The sequence below is a fragment of the Apium graveolens genome, chromosome 11, assembly GCF_009905375.1.
Source record: "Apium graveolens cultivar Ventura chromosome 11, ASM990537v1, whole genome shotgun sequence".
Lineage (NCBI taxonomy): Eukaryota > Viridiplantae > Streptophyta > Magnoliopsida > Apiales > Apiaceae > Apium > Apium graveolens.
The window spans coordinates 151202031-151216490 of record NC_133657.1 but is presented as its reverse complement, the minus strand read 5'-3'; the positions used below and the strand labels follow the sequence as shown (position 1 = coordinate 151216490).

The 14460-nt window shown below is 34.8% G+C and overlaps 2 protein-coding genes across 2 annotated transcripts; both read right to left on the bottom strand.

Moving 5' to 3' along the window:
* Window positions 1-345: 345 nt before the first annotated feature.
* Window positions 346-960, bottom strand: LOC141696018 (secreted RxLR effector protein 161-like). Its single transcript, XM_074500215.1, has one exon. It carries the CDS (start codon window positions 958-960, stop codon window positions 346-348), a length of 615 nt encoding a protein of 204 aa, XP_074356316.1.
* Window positions 961-3355: 2395 nt separating this feature from the next.
* On the bottom strand, window positions 3356-6741 carry LOC141696017 (secreted RxLR effector protein 161-like). The gene is made up of 3 exons (XM_074500214.1): window positions 6604-6741; window positions 5481-5923; window positions 3356-3437 (listed from the first exon to the last, which is right to left on the bottom strand). The coding sequence occupies exons 1-3, from the start codon at window positions 6739-6741 to the stop codon at window positions 3356-3358; spliced, it is 663 nt and encodes a 220-aa protein (XP_074356315.1).
* Between the last annotated feature and the right edge of the window lie 7719 nt (window positions 6742-14460).

The following is a 14460-nucleotide window of genomic DNA, read 5'->3' as shown; positions in this document are numbered from 1 at the left end:
ACGATATTTAGATTAATTAAAATCCAACACATTCCCCCCTAATCTAAATAAGTTTTTTTCTTCAACTACTTCGTACTTGTATTTCCTGGAGCCAGGTCCATGACTCCCACCAGCTTTCTTAAATCTTCGAATTTAATTCTACCTAGAGCTTTAGTTAATATGTCTGCACGTTGCCTGTCTGTGCTCACGAACTCGACTTCCAGTTCCCAAGCTCTATACATTCACGAATGAAATGAAAACGTACGTCTATATGTTTGCTCCTCTCGTGCAATACCGGATTTTTCATCAGTTCAATCGTAGATTTATTGTCTACGTGTAGTATTACAGGTCCAGTACTTCGTCCCGTTATCTCTTGCAGTAAACCACGAACCATATGCTTTGGCAAGCTGCGTATGTAGCTGCCATATACTCTGCCTCGCATGAGGATAGAGCAATCACCCGTTGCTTTTGTGAAGCCCTGGATATCAGACCTCCATTGAGATAGAAGCACATCCCCCCTGTATTCCTTCTATCTGTCACGTCTCCGGCCAAGTCGATATCAGAGTAACCGCAGAGGTCTTGAGTGCTTTCATTCCCTGCACTTGCATAACTCAACCCATAATTAACCATGCCCTTTACGTACCTTAGAACATGTTTTAACGCCTGCTGATACTTCACGGTTGGTCGTTCCATAAAACGACTGATTACACCAACAACATACGAGATATCTGGTCTCGTGCGTGTTAGGTAACTGAGGCTTCCGACAATACTTCTGTAATTATTTGCATTTACCTCCTGTCCCTCTTTGTCCTTGTCCATATGAAGCTTACATTCCATGGGAACCTTTATAGCATTACAATTCATCATCCCTGCCTTTAACAATATTTTCTTTGTATATGAAGTTTGTTTCACTGTAATGAAGCCCAAACCCTGATTTACCTCAAATCCAAGATAATATGACTGCAAACCGAGATCACTCATCTCAAACTTCTGATTTATTTGTAGTTTAAATTTCTCGATCTCTCCGATTTGTTCGAGCCAACCACAAGAAGATCATCTACGTAAACGCCAATTATTAAAGTTTCACCATTGCTGCACCTCGTATAAACAGCCTGTTCGTGTAAACATTTCTTAAATCCCAACTCCTTTAGACACTCATCTAGTCGTGTGTTCCAAGTTCTGGGGGCTTGACGTAGACCGTAGAACGCTTTGAAGAGTCTATATACCTTGTTTTCTTCACCTTTCTTCTCGAACCCTTCCGGCTGTGAAACATAAAATTCTTCAATAAGAATCCCATTTAGAAAAGCTGACTTCACGTTGAGAGGGTGCACCTGCCATTCTTCCTTAGTTGAGAGAGCCAATAGCAGTCGTATTGTTTCCATGCGAGCCACCGGAGCAAACACTTCCTCGTAATCAATTCCTTTAGTCTGAATATACCCCTTGGCGACTAAACGCGCCTTGTGTTTGACCACGTTCCCCTCAGAATCTTTTTTAAGCTTGTATACCTACTTTAAACCAATGGGATTGTGACTAGGAGGGAGCTCAGTGAGGACCCGTGTTTTGTTTTTCTCGATGGTTTCAATTTCTGCAGTCATTGCTTTGTTCCAATCATCTTCCATCGCTGCTTCTTTGTATGATTCTGGTACCTGGATCTTCAATAGCATGAGTTCAACTTTTGGATGTTCAATCCTCTCGGTTTCTTCATACAACTCTATCAGATTTCTGTACCGCATTGGCTGTTCACTGTTCTCCAAAGATGTCGTGTACCTGACACTGCTGCTATTTGGAGTTGTTGTGGTCGTACTAGATGTAGATTCTGCAGATTGTGCAGATTGTGACGTATGGGGGGGCGTGATTTGCTCATGCTCATGTACCATTCCTGTGTGCTCATTGTCATTGACCACCACCACACTCATGGGAAACGTCACTTCGCTTTCTCTGTTTTCCTCCCACTGTCAGAGTTCATATTCTTGTACAACCACATCCCTGCAAACATGAACTGCTCCGGTGTTTGGATAAAACAGTATGTTCCCCTTCGTTCCCGGCTCTTTCCCAAGGTATATCACTGCTTTGCTACGGTCATCTAGTTTAGTCACCTTCACAGGTTGTATTTGCATGAAGGTAACTCGGCCAAACACCTTGACATGAGACAGATCGGGCCTTTTCCCACACCAAGCTTCATATGGAGTCCTGCCATTCAAACTTCGAGTTGGTAATCTATTGAGGATGTAGACAGAGTGTCGAACTGCCTCTCCCCACAGAAAAGATGGGAGCTTTGATTCCTTTAGAAAACTTCTTGTAATTGCAACGACGGTACGATTACGAAGTTCAACCACCCCATTTTGTTGTGGGGTGTAAGGTGTCGTGTAATGCCTCAAAATCCCAACGTTTTCACAATATGATGTGAATTCCCTTGAACAGAACTCACCACCCCTATTTGTTCTCAAAATCTTGATCCTTTTCTCGGTTCTAGTTTCAACCAAGGCCTTGAATTTTTTTGAACATTTCGAAAGCCGCGATTTTCTCCTTTAGCATATATACCCACATTTTATGACTAAAATCATCAACAAGTAAAAGAAAATATCGATTACCTCCAGGAGTTGTGGGCTGAATCGGGCCACATATGTCGGCATGTACTATCTCCAAGCCTTGTTTCCTAATAAAATTTGCTTGATGAGGGAAGGGTTTCCTTGTTTGCTTAGACAACAGACACCCCTCACACCGTTTCAATGGTTGCATAAACTTTGGAATCCCATATACCATTTCCTCTCGTGAAATGAGTTCCATTGCTTGAAAGTTGACGTGTCCCAGCCTTGCATGCCAAAGCCATGTATTTTCTTCAACCTTGGCAAGTAAACAGTTTGAACTACTATCTTCGAGACTAATTTTATACAATCAATTTTCAGACCGCTTCATTTTCATTAGCAAACATCCACCTTCCTCCTAGACCACAGATAACCACCATCGATCACTACTTTATTTCCTGCTTCAGAAAGTTGTCCCAAGCTTATGATATTGTTGCATAAAGTAGGAATAAAAGATACCTCCTTAAGAACCCTATCTTCGCCATTTTTGCACTTGAATGACACGCATCCCTTTCCCTTTATGCTCATAGTGGATCCGTCTCCAAACTTCACATGTCCGGTAACACTTTCATCGAGTTCTTTAAATTTTCCCCTTTGGCCAGTCATGTGATTGCTGGCGCCGTTATCTAGTTACCAGACCTGTGATTCCCTCTGATGTCTAGTGTCCGCTTATAGCTTGGGCACCATTGCTTTCTCGTTTAACAACAATAATTCACCACCAGTCATGTGTTCAGTTTTTTCTACTTCGGCGATTAACAGGGCTGGTTCATCTCCTTGTATTACTGATAAATTTACCTTCTTTGACGTATCTCTCTCTCTCCGTGGTTTTCGGCATTCAGCGACGTAGTGGCCATAGGCCTGACATATGTGGCCCTGTCAGCGATCACAGTATGGTTTAGTAAAGCTCTGATACCAAGTATAGAGATAATACACACACGCACATACTTGTATGTATATTAAACTGGGAAAAAATATAAAACTCTTATTATTCAATCTTGCATATAGAGGATGATAAATACTACCTGCATGAGGTATGGCTACAAAATAAGAACCACTAACACACTAACTCAACAAAAACAAACTCCTAATTCTATTCCATCACTTATTGACTCCTACAACTATATTACTAGACTCAGACTAAATCAACTACTACTATAATTAAACAATAAACCATATTTAGATTAATTAAAATCCAACAGGCAGTAGAAAGGTAATGGCCACTGAAAAGGAGTACAAGGTGGCTGAAATCTTATTGTATTGTGTTGCTATCATTTTCCACGTTTCGAAATAGCTTCACTACTGTCGTCTATTTCGAATTCTACGTAAAATGATCTGTCATCTATATTGATAAAAAGGTTGCTCTAGTCAACAACAAAATTCAGGCCACCAATACTTCTCCAATAATTTGATGTATAATGAATAATCCTTTAATATAGCTTATTAATGATATGTATAAATACATACAAACATACAAAATTAAGGATTAGAAAACAATAGATTAAAATGATATAATCTAGAAATTACTTGAGTGAGATCTAGAGTATTAAATCTTTGTACCAATCTATTTTTACCTTTTAGCACAAGAACTGGGAGATCGTCTTCTCATGCACTATGCCCATCATGATCCTAGCTAAAATCAGCAGCCATGAATTAAGATCTCCTTTGATCAGATAGGCTTTAGTTAAAATTATGTACCTAGAATGCATATAAAAGCTAGGAAGCCAAGATATGTGTCTAAAATTATCAAATTTACCCATTTAATGCTCCTGTCTTGTTAGATATTTCTAGATATTTATTTTTTGAACTTATAATTTTTCTTCGTATTTTATTATTTTTTCTTGCTACTTTCCACATAAGTTGAAATTACAAGGCGATTTTAATATTTGACATCTTATGATGAGAAGTGCACAATTATTCATTTATCATACTAACTCGTAGCACATCTCAATATCTTTTTTATTTAAACCGAAAAAATATTTGGTGAGAAACTTATATCCTGTGTTAGCCTAAGAAAGTATAAATTTATGATTTAAAAAATGGATTGCATTTAATATATATATATGTTTTTAAATCTATGTTAATTGTAATACATAGCAAAGACTACTTTACAAAATAAGAAACAATTGAATTATTCTATATTTCACAAATATAAAGATTTTAAGTAGTTTATAAAAAATAGTTGACATAGTCTAAAAATTATAATAAATATCTAAAAAACAGCTAAAGAATCTCAAACTACTATTAAAGAATTCTTAAGAGAATTATGAAGTTCCCATTCTATAAATTACTTTATAGTATATTTCATAATTTTGAGATTAGTATAAAAATTATTTACTTTAGGAACTTAAGCCTAAAATAATTGGAGATTAAAGAGAAGAAACTTGTTCTTAATAATCCACACAAGTAACTCACACAAAAGAAATATAAAATTAGACTTGTATTCAGTCAAAATAATTATATAAAACATGATGATTACAAAGCTTGAAAGAATGTTCTATTTATAGGCCTCCATAGAACCAACTAGAATATTATTTAATATGCAACTCCGTGGTACATGAAAAGCTAAAGGTCATGAATTCAACATACCATGAACTCAAAAGTTCTTAACCTCAAAGGTGTATTCTAGGTGCTTCTAAGAATATTATATATTATTAAAATAATAATTACAGCTTAGCTTATTAGTTTAACATCCCCCTTGAGCTAAACTTTTTCTCATGCCAAGTTTATTCTTCTACTCGTTAAAAATGTCTGGGTCTCAAAGGTTTCGTAAAGATATCACCAATTTGGTCTTGTGAATTGCAATGTTGAATCACAACTTCTCCTTTCTTTACCATGTCTCAGATAAAATGATATTTGATTCTTATGTGTTTGCTCTTCCAATGAAATATCAGATTTTCAGTGAGTGTTATAGCTAACTTTCTATCAAAGTAAATGATTGGACTTTCCTTAGCGGCATGCTTAAGATCCTCCGACACCCATGTGTTCCGTAATGCTTGATAACTAGCTATTGATAAAGAAATATATTCTGCATGCGCTGTTGAGAGAGACAGAACTTGTTGTTTCTTTGACATCCATGTGATTGCACAACAACCAACAAAGAAAACATTTCTCGAAGTACTTTTACTATCATCAACACTTCCGGCCCAATCACTATCACAATATCCAAGCACCTTATAGTCATTTGTCTTTTGATAATAAAGTCCATCTCCAAGAGTTCCACGAACATACCTCAAGATTCTTTTTTCGGCCTCCCAATGTATCTTCTTTGGTTGCTCTATGAATCTACTAATCAAACTAACTCCATATGTGATACCCAACCGAGTGGCGGTCAAGTACATCAAACTCCCAACAAAACTTCTCTATATTGTAGGATCAACAAATTAATAATCATCATCATTACTTAATTTCAAGTCAACTTCAATGGGAGTCCTACATGGTTTCGCTTCTTCCATTCAAAATTTCTTCATCAAATCCTTTGCATACCTATCTTGAGAGATAAAAATTCATTTTTCATCTTTCTTTACCTCAATACCAAGGAAGTAGTGAAGTAAATCCAAATCGGTCATCTCAAATTTTTGCATCATATTCTTCTTGAATTCTTCAATATCATCATGATTATTTCCCGTAAAAATCAAATCATCCACATATAAGCCAATTATTGGAATTTTGTTTTTGTTCTCCTTGATGTAAAGTGTATGCTCAAATGGACACCTCTTAAATCCCATCTTTACAAAATATTCATCTATGCAGCTATACCATGCATATTAGGCTTGTTTTAACCCGTACAAAGCTTTCTTCAACCAATAGACTTTATTTTCATCATTCTTCTTCACATAGAACGGTGGTTGATCAATATACACCTCTTCTTGCAATTCGCCATTCAAAAAAGCGGACTTGACATCCATTTGGTGAACTTGGCACATATTTTGCGTGACCAGATAAAGTATCAAATAATTGTTTCAAGGCGTGTAAGGGGAGAAAAAACTTCTTTGTAATCAACTCCATACTTTTGTTTTTAACCTTTAACCACCAATCTTGCCTTATATTTCTCAACTTCACCTTGTGCATTCATCTTTTTCTTGTAAACCAAGTTGACGCCCATAGGTTTCTTTCCTTTAGGAGCTTCAAATAGCTCCCACATTTGATTTATTTCGATTGCATCAATTTCTTGATCCATGGCACGCCTCCATTTATTTTCTTTAGAGGCATCTTCAAGAAAGACCGGATCCGTAGTGGCATATAAGGGAAAATCAACAAACTCATCTTCTAAATTCTTCTTGTTTCTCCATAGAGATCCGCAATAGTTCTAGTCTTTGTAGGTAGTGATTCGGAACTTGAGGATGATGATAATTAGTTTGGTGGAGAATTAGATGGTGGAGTAGGTGAAGTGGAGCCTTGTTTTTCAACTGGATCAAATGCACCATCATCAAGAAAAACACTTGAACTTTTTTTCTCAATCTTCCATTCCCATGAAGCTTCCTCATTAGAGATCACATCATGACTAATTACTACCTTCCTTGTGATAAGATTGTATAATTTGTATGCCTTGGAAGCTTAATATAACCAACAAAGATACATTTTTCAGATTTGTCATCAAGTTTGCCTCTCTTTTCAGGGGGCACAAGAGAGTAAAAAATGCTTCCCAAAATTCGGAAGTGAGGGACACATGGCTTCTTGTGGCTCCAAGCTTCTTGTGGAGTCTTCCCTTAGTAGGTGCATGATTAAGAACATAACAAGCACATGCCACCGCTTCGACCCAAAATATCTTAGACAACCTTTTTATTTATAACATACATCGAACAAGATCCATAATTATTTGGTTCTTCCTCTCGGCTATCCCATTTTGTTGAGGGGTTGAAGGAACCGTTAGTTGATGGAGAATTCCATGCTTCTTCAAAAAACTTCCAAATTCTTCGGACATATATTCATCACCATGATTGGAACGTAATGTCTTGAAAGAACGACCACTTTCTTTCTCCATATATGCTTTAAATTTTTTAAAAACTTCAAATACATGATGTTGTTCTTTGAGAAAATAAATCCACATCTTGCGACTATAATTATCAATAAAAGTGAGGAAATAATGGCTACCTCCAATAGAGTTAGTGCGCATGGGTCCATAAAAATCTGAATATTTTAAGATTGGATGGTTGCGTAAGAGGCCGTGGCGGTAGTCCAGCGTGAGCTATGTGTTATACACGATATAACACCTTGCTAGGTCGATATGTGCCTTGGGTACCCCTTTGTTTAGTTGGATATGCTTCGGCATACCAGTGTTGCTCCCCGGCTGATCACCGGCGGCAACACACCGTCGTTCGAAGATTCCAATCTAAATTATTATATTGCTTTTGACATCTTACAAGGAATGATTTATTAAGTATTTTATTTTCGGATAAAAGATGAAATGTGGTTTTGATTCAGTTTCTTATTTTGAGAATACTTAGTTTGTTGTTAAATATCAAAGGTGGTATTAGTACAGATGATTGGTGTTGAATTCAGTATGGGATGTTGTGAGCATCAAAGTTCGTAGTGATATCTAATTTGATATGATAACAAAATAAGTATTAATTTCAAGAGTTTGGTTTTGAGTAAAGTTTACGATTCAATCCATAATAATTGTTTCATGTTAGAATTGTTTACGATATTTCCGTAAACACTGTTTTACGAGTTTTATTCTCGTCAAGATTCAAAGTATTGCTCAAGCATTTCGCTCAAAAATATAAAAATGGTTTTCAATATAATTAAGGAATTAAATCTGGGATTCCTCAACTAAAATTTTATGATTTAACAACTATGATTTTAAATGTTCTGCTCTAATGCAGATGTCGGTTTTATATGAAAATGACCCTATATATGTCATAATGATCTTGCTGAGCATTTCATACGCTCATACTTGCCTGTTTTTAAATTTAACTTCCAGTGAAGATTAGCTTGCTGTTTAGCCGCGTAATTCGAGGAAGCAAGAAGAAGCTCTTGTAAGGTGGTTGGTCCAGGGTTTGCGAATTAGTGTAAGTTCTTTTGTGTAAAGTTGTTTATATTATATTATATAATAATTGTGTATTTTATAGTTGAGCCTAGTATACTTCTTTTCGAAGTTTTACTAGTAGGTTTAGTTTTGAGTTGGAATTTATTGAAAAGAGTTTTAAAAGGAAGTGAAGAATTTATTGATGGAATTTGGAATTCTTGTTTATAGAACTGTAACCTTAAAAGATCTTGGATTAGTTTGGGGTCATAAATGATAAATACCATCCGCTGGCATTCATTTATTGATTAAACAGGTTGATTTAGATTGAGGTTTCTTAGTGACGACCAAATCCTCTGACCCCGGATTTGGGGGCGTTACATGTTGGTATCAGAGCTGAGGTTATAGTAAACTATAAACGAGAGTGTGTATAGCTATGTGAGGACGTTTGAGCTCATATCGAGTTCCTGTTGGACTATCGGATATAGTGCCAACGAGTAAGTTAAGATAGGCGCATTCGTTCGAGATGGTTGTGTTGAGTTGGATGGAACTCCGGGAAGCTGCAAACTTCTATGGTGGAATCTTCCGAGGCTACTACGATTTGACGACGATGAAGATTATCGATATCCCTGGAATATGAAGAAGTGTCGAGAATTGGATGACGAGTCAACAGAAGAATTCAAACAGAAGATAAGCATTAAGACTTTGGCAATACCTTCTCTTTCTATAATTTCTTTTGGCCTCTCTCAAAAGAAGTAATTGTTAGAGGATATATTCCCTAACACTCATTTTCAATCATAACTGTGTTTTAAATGTGCCAGAGGCTGTCATGAAGCCTATTTTTCAGGTTTTGATAGCTCTATCAAGTTATGTTAATTTAATACCACTTTTCTTATTTAGTGGATAGTTTCTTGGTAATGTGACACCACTTGCTCATTTGGTGCCAAAATTTTGTTCTCTGCATTTCATTTCCTTCAGAAATATCAGCTTTGAAATCTTTCCAATTTTATTCATTTGATCTTGGATTCCTTTGATATTCTCTTATTCTGACTGAGATGAACAACCATAACTATAGGGGACACAAGGTATACCTATCTGTGTGATAGGAGTTGGATGGGACGCCATCACTTGTGTGTGTTGTGAATACATAAAGGTTAACAACCTTTAGTAGTGTCCTAGTTGGGCACGCAATACCAAGTTCATTTGATCATATTGATCTCTCAGTTATTCTTTTATTTCAATAATATTTTTCTCAAATTCAGATTTTGAAATTCCATGATTTTATCATCCCAAACATTCGAAGGTATGCCAATCAAGTTAAGCTCAGTTATCTTGGTCAAGTCAAAGTAAGGCTATGTGATGGGATTGCCAACAGCAACAGTGGATTGCAATGTGATTAAATATCAGTGGCGTATACCGAAGTCGGTCTGTTTCTTTATTTCTCTCTCTATCTCTCTCTTTCTTTTCTTTCTCTTTATCTTTCTCTCTATTCTTTTCTCGCAAGTAGTAAAGGAAATTCTATTGAGGAATTGTTAAAAGATGTGGATATAATAGTGGTGCACAGTGAAGCTCCTCTAAAAGTTATATCATACCAGGAATACAAGATTTATTTGAGATTATGGAAAATTTAGATTATTTGGGAATGGAAAGTTAGTTAGAAAACCCTTAGTGTTCTCTTCTGCTGATTCCGAGCACGGAATCCTTATAAGGTGGGTAGATTGTAATATTCCATATTTTTTAAATATTATTATTATTATTATTCAGAATTCTTTATGTGAATTTTGATGAATTATATGATAATTGAAACTGATATTTGGGTGTTTATGTGTGACATTATTTGAGTATTTGAATTTTTTATATGCTCAGAATAAATATAGATAATTGTGATATTTTTCTAGTAATTTTTGGACTGTTATATGATTTTATAATGATTTATGGATTTATTAATTATTTTCAGAGTAATTATAAAACTATTTTATAAAGCCGCGAATCGTCCGACTTCAATCGTTTTTGCGTTTTTACAACCCGAAACTCTTCGGAAAACTCCTTCCTAAGCGAATCTGGTAATTTCGGACATTTTCCGTGTTTTGACTTTTTCAATCCGGATTACGGTTTGACCCCTGCGCGGCCCAGCGCAAGATTTTCGGTACGATAGTTATTTCGATAAATCAACAAAACCCGTATTCTCGAGAGACGGGATATTTTTACATTATTTTCGTATATGGTGTTTTATGAAAAGCCCGGTTTTGATGATTATCCAATTCTGGTATTTAATTGTATCGTTATACTAGTTACTTAGCGGCTAAGTAATCTATTTTCGGATCTAATATGTAAATGTGATTCTGAATTATTAAATAAATAAACTATGTATATGGGTTTTGTCAGCGGGTTATTGCTTTGTTATTATGTATATGTGATTACTAGTGTATGGGATTGAAATGCGTGGTTAATTAATGGGTTGTGTGATTTTATTTCGCAGTTAAAGGTGATTTTATTGCAGTTTTATTTCCTTAGATATGTGGATTGTCTCTAAAATTGTTTTAATGGTTTTTATAATTACAATAATTATTTTTGGGATTTTATAAAATTTATAAATCAATATTTCATCAATTATTTAGCCCTGTATGATTTTCTGATTACATTTATTTGTAAAACCTGTATTTAATTCCTGAATTCTTCAAAAACTATGAAACTCATATTTATCTAAGTTTGGAATATTCCGAGAATTTTAAAATTATTTTGAAAATTTTTGGGATTAATTTCACCCGCGCGTTGATTCGTTTAATTGTTAAAAGCGGGTATACATTGTGTTTCAAAAATTATTTTAAAATTTATGTTTTTATAAACTTCGGGATATTTGTAACATTTTAAGACTATTTTCGTGATTTTCTGAATTTGTTTCAAGTACAGCTGGGTTCGTTAAATCGTATAATGCGGGTATAGTGCGCGAGTCAAAAATTCTTTAAAAAATTTTGAAAATTTTATTTTATTAATTTTTATTTATACCGAGAATTTTAAGACTTATTTGGTAATTTTCGGGTTAATTGTATTGTAAGTCTGCTCGTTAAATTCTAAATTTCGGGACAAATTAAGCTTGTATGTGGATAAGTACTACAAGTAGTACAGTGGATAAAAGAAAAAAAACAAAAAAAAAACAAAAAAAAGAAAGAAAGAAACCTGTCAGCCCCCAGCCCCCAACCCTGCCACGTGCCGCCCCTCCCCCTTCCTTATCTCGCGTTAACAAAACAAACCCCCCCCCCCAATTTCTTTTTACCAAAAACAGTTTCTCCCCTTCTGTCTCTCTCCCGGTTTATATACTTTTAATTTTCAAAAATTCATCTTCTCAACCGTCCGTCCAAATTTCGATTGGTATATATATAAACGATCAGCGCTTCGATACCTACACATAGGTATATATATTGCAAGGTTTTGAGAAGAAAATTTACGGGGCATATTTTCGTTATATTTCTATTTTAATTTATTTTCGGGACATTAAAAAGGAGTATGACGGTGGTGATTACTCCACATGGCAACTCAGCGTGTATATGTCTATGGCTATTAATTTCGGATTTTTATGGAGATATTTTCCGGACATCAGATATTCTCTTCAGGGTGATCAAAATTTATTTTGGGTAACGATTCTGAAATTCCGCCTTCGTACTTATGTATATTATAGCATGTTAGTGTTTATATATTTATTTCATAATTTTTAGAAATTGTTGGAGAAATCACTTTTGGTCCGAGTTTTGGTTCAGGTAGCCGTGTTATTCATTTATGGAGTGTTTATACGCGTAAATATAAATTATTGTATTGATTGTTGTTGGTTGTGTCGATATGATATCGACTCGCAGTCCGAGAAATAGAGGAGGTGCTGTCCGATTTCCAAGAAAATATTATTTTTAGTTCTGAATATTATTATTTTTATTATTATTGGAAAATAAATCCAAATTATTTAGTTAATGAATTTTAATTGATTATTTAATTCGAGTTAATTATTTCTTATGATTTAAAAATTCTGAAAATAATTTGAGGTTTAAAATAGTATTTTAAATTATTTTCCAGGCTCAATAATTCTTATAAAATTATTTTCGGGTGTTCGAGCACTATTATTTAGTTATAAAATGATTTAGAGACCCGTTCTTATTCCGAAAAATGTTCAAAAATTCATAATAAATCAACCGTTCGTCTGTTTAATACAAAATGAACGCGTACAGACTCAAAAAAATATTCCTCTTTCATTAAAAATACTTTTGAGACCCAAATCATTTTGTTTCGAAAGGTTACGTGTTTTATAAGTCATTCTAAGTCGATTATTGATCGATAAATCGTATTTTGACCCAATTTCAGTTTTAAACGTACCGAGTCCTGTGTGATATGAATTATATGATATGTGAGTTATGTGATTACGTGTTATATGAAATATGTATGTATGTGAATCAAGAGTCCTGTGATTGTTTGTTATATTTATGTGTGGGTTATCGTATGGGTAGATGATAGGATTTTGACGCGCAGTTCGTCGAGTGATTATCGTTTAGAGAATTAAATTTATATCTTTTAATTATAGATGCAGATCTCTCGAGTTGATCGGGACAAGACGTTGGATAATGAATGAGATGGAATGGAATGGTATTGGGTATCTGGCTTCTAGCAATCGCAGGAGCAGCATATCAGTCAAGTGTTGAAAAGAAGGACGGTGATGTTCAAGTGATATTTATTTTGAATCGTATCATGCAAGTATTGTTTTCCCTATTCTCAGTCTAGAATCGATAAATGTTTTACATATCGCTGAATTAAATAATTCTGTTTATGCAAGTATTCTTTCACTATTCTATGTTCAGAGTAGCTAAATGATTTTACTTATCCAATTATCGGATTTATAAATGTTGTGGATTTTGAGAGAGATGACATTGTTTTGGTTTTCTGCCCAAGTGAATGGGCGAATAAAATTTATAAGGGTGTTGAGTATTATGACCCCTTTCAATAAAAATATTTTAAGATTGGATGGTTGCGTAAGAGGCCGTGGCGGCAGTCCAGCGTGAGCTATGTGTTATACAGGATATAACACCTTGCTAGGTCGATATGTGCCTTGGGTACCCCTTTGTTTAGTTGGATATGCTTCGGCATACCGGTGTTGCTCCGCGGCTGATCACCAGCGGCAACACACCTTCGTTCGAAGATTCCAATCTAAATTATTATATTGCTTTTGACATCTTACAAGGAATGATTTATTAAGTATTTTGTTTTCGGATAAAAGATGAAATGTGGTTTTGATTCAGTTTCTTATTTTGAGAATACTTAGTTTGTTGTTAAATATCAAAGGTGGTATTAGTACAGATGATTGGTGTTGACTTCAGTATGTGATGTTGTGAGCATCAAAGTTCGTAGTGATATCTAATTTGATATGATAACAAAATAAGTATTAATTTCAAGAGTTCGGTTTTGAGTAAAGTTTACGATTCAATCCATAATCATTGTTTCATATTATAATTGTTTACGATATTTCTGTAAACACTGTTTTACGAGTTTTATTCTCGTCAAGATTCAAAGTATTGCTGAAGCATTTGGCTCAAAAATATCAAAATGGTTTTCAATATAATTAAGGAATTAAATCTGGGATTCCTCAACTAAAATTTTATAATTCAGCAACTATGATTTTAAATGTTCTGCTCTAATGTATATGTCGGTTTTATATCAAAACGACCCTATATATGTCATAATGATCTTGCTGAGCATTTCTTTTGCTCATACTTGCCTGTTTTTAAATTTAACCTCCAGTGAGGATTAGCTTGCTGTTTAGCCGCGTAATTCGAGGAAGCAAAAAGAAGCTCTTGAAAGGTGGTTGGTCCAGGGTTTGCGAATTAGTGTAAGTTCTTTTGTGTAAAGTTGTTTATATTATATTATACTATAATTGTGTATTTTATAGTTGAGCCTAGT

Coding starts and splice junctions, on each gene's coding strand:
- LOC141696017 (XM_074500214.1), bottom strand. CDS start 6,741: ATGGATCAAGAAATTGATGCAATCGAAATAAATCAAATGTGGGAGCTA. Junction 5,924..6,603: donor GTGAAGTTGAGAAATATAAG/GCAAGATTGGTG, acceptor CCTACAATATAG/AGAAGTTTTGTTGGGAGTTT. Junction 3,438..5,480: donor ATCATTTACTTTGATAGAAA/GTTAGCTATAAC, acceptor GATCGCTGACAG/GGCCACATATGTCAGGCCTA.
- LOC141696018 (XM_074500215.1), bottom strand. CDS start 960: ATGAGTGATCTCGGTTTGCAGTCATATTATCTTGGATTTGAGGTAAAT.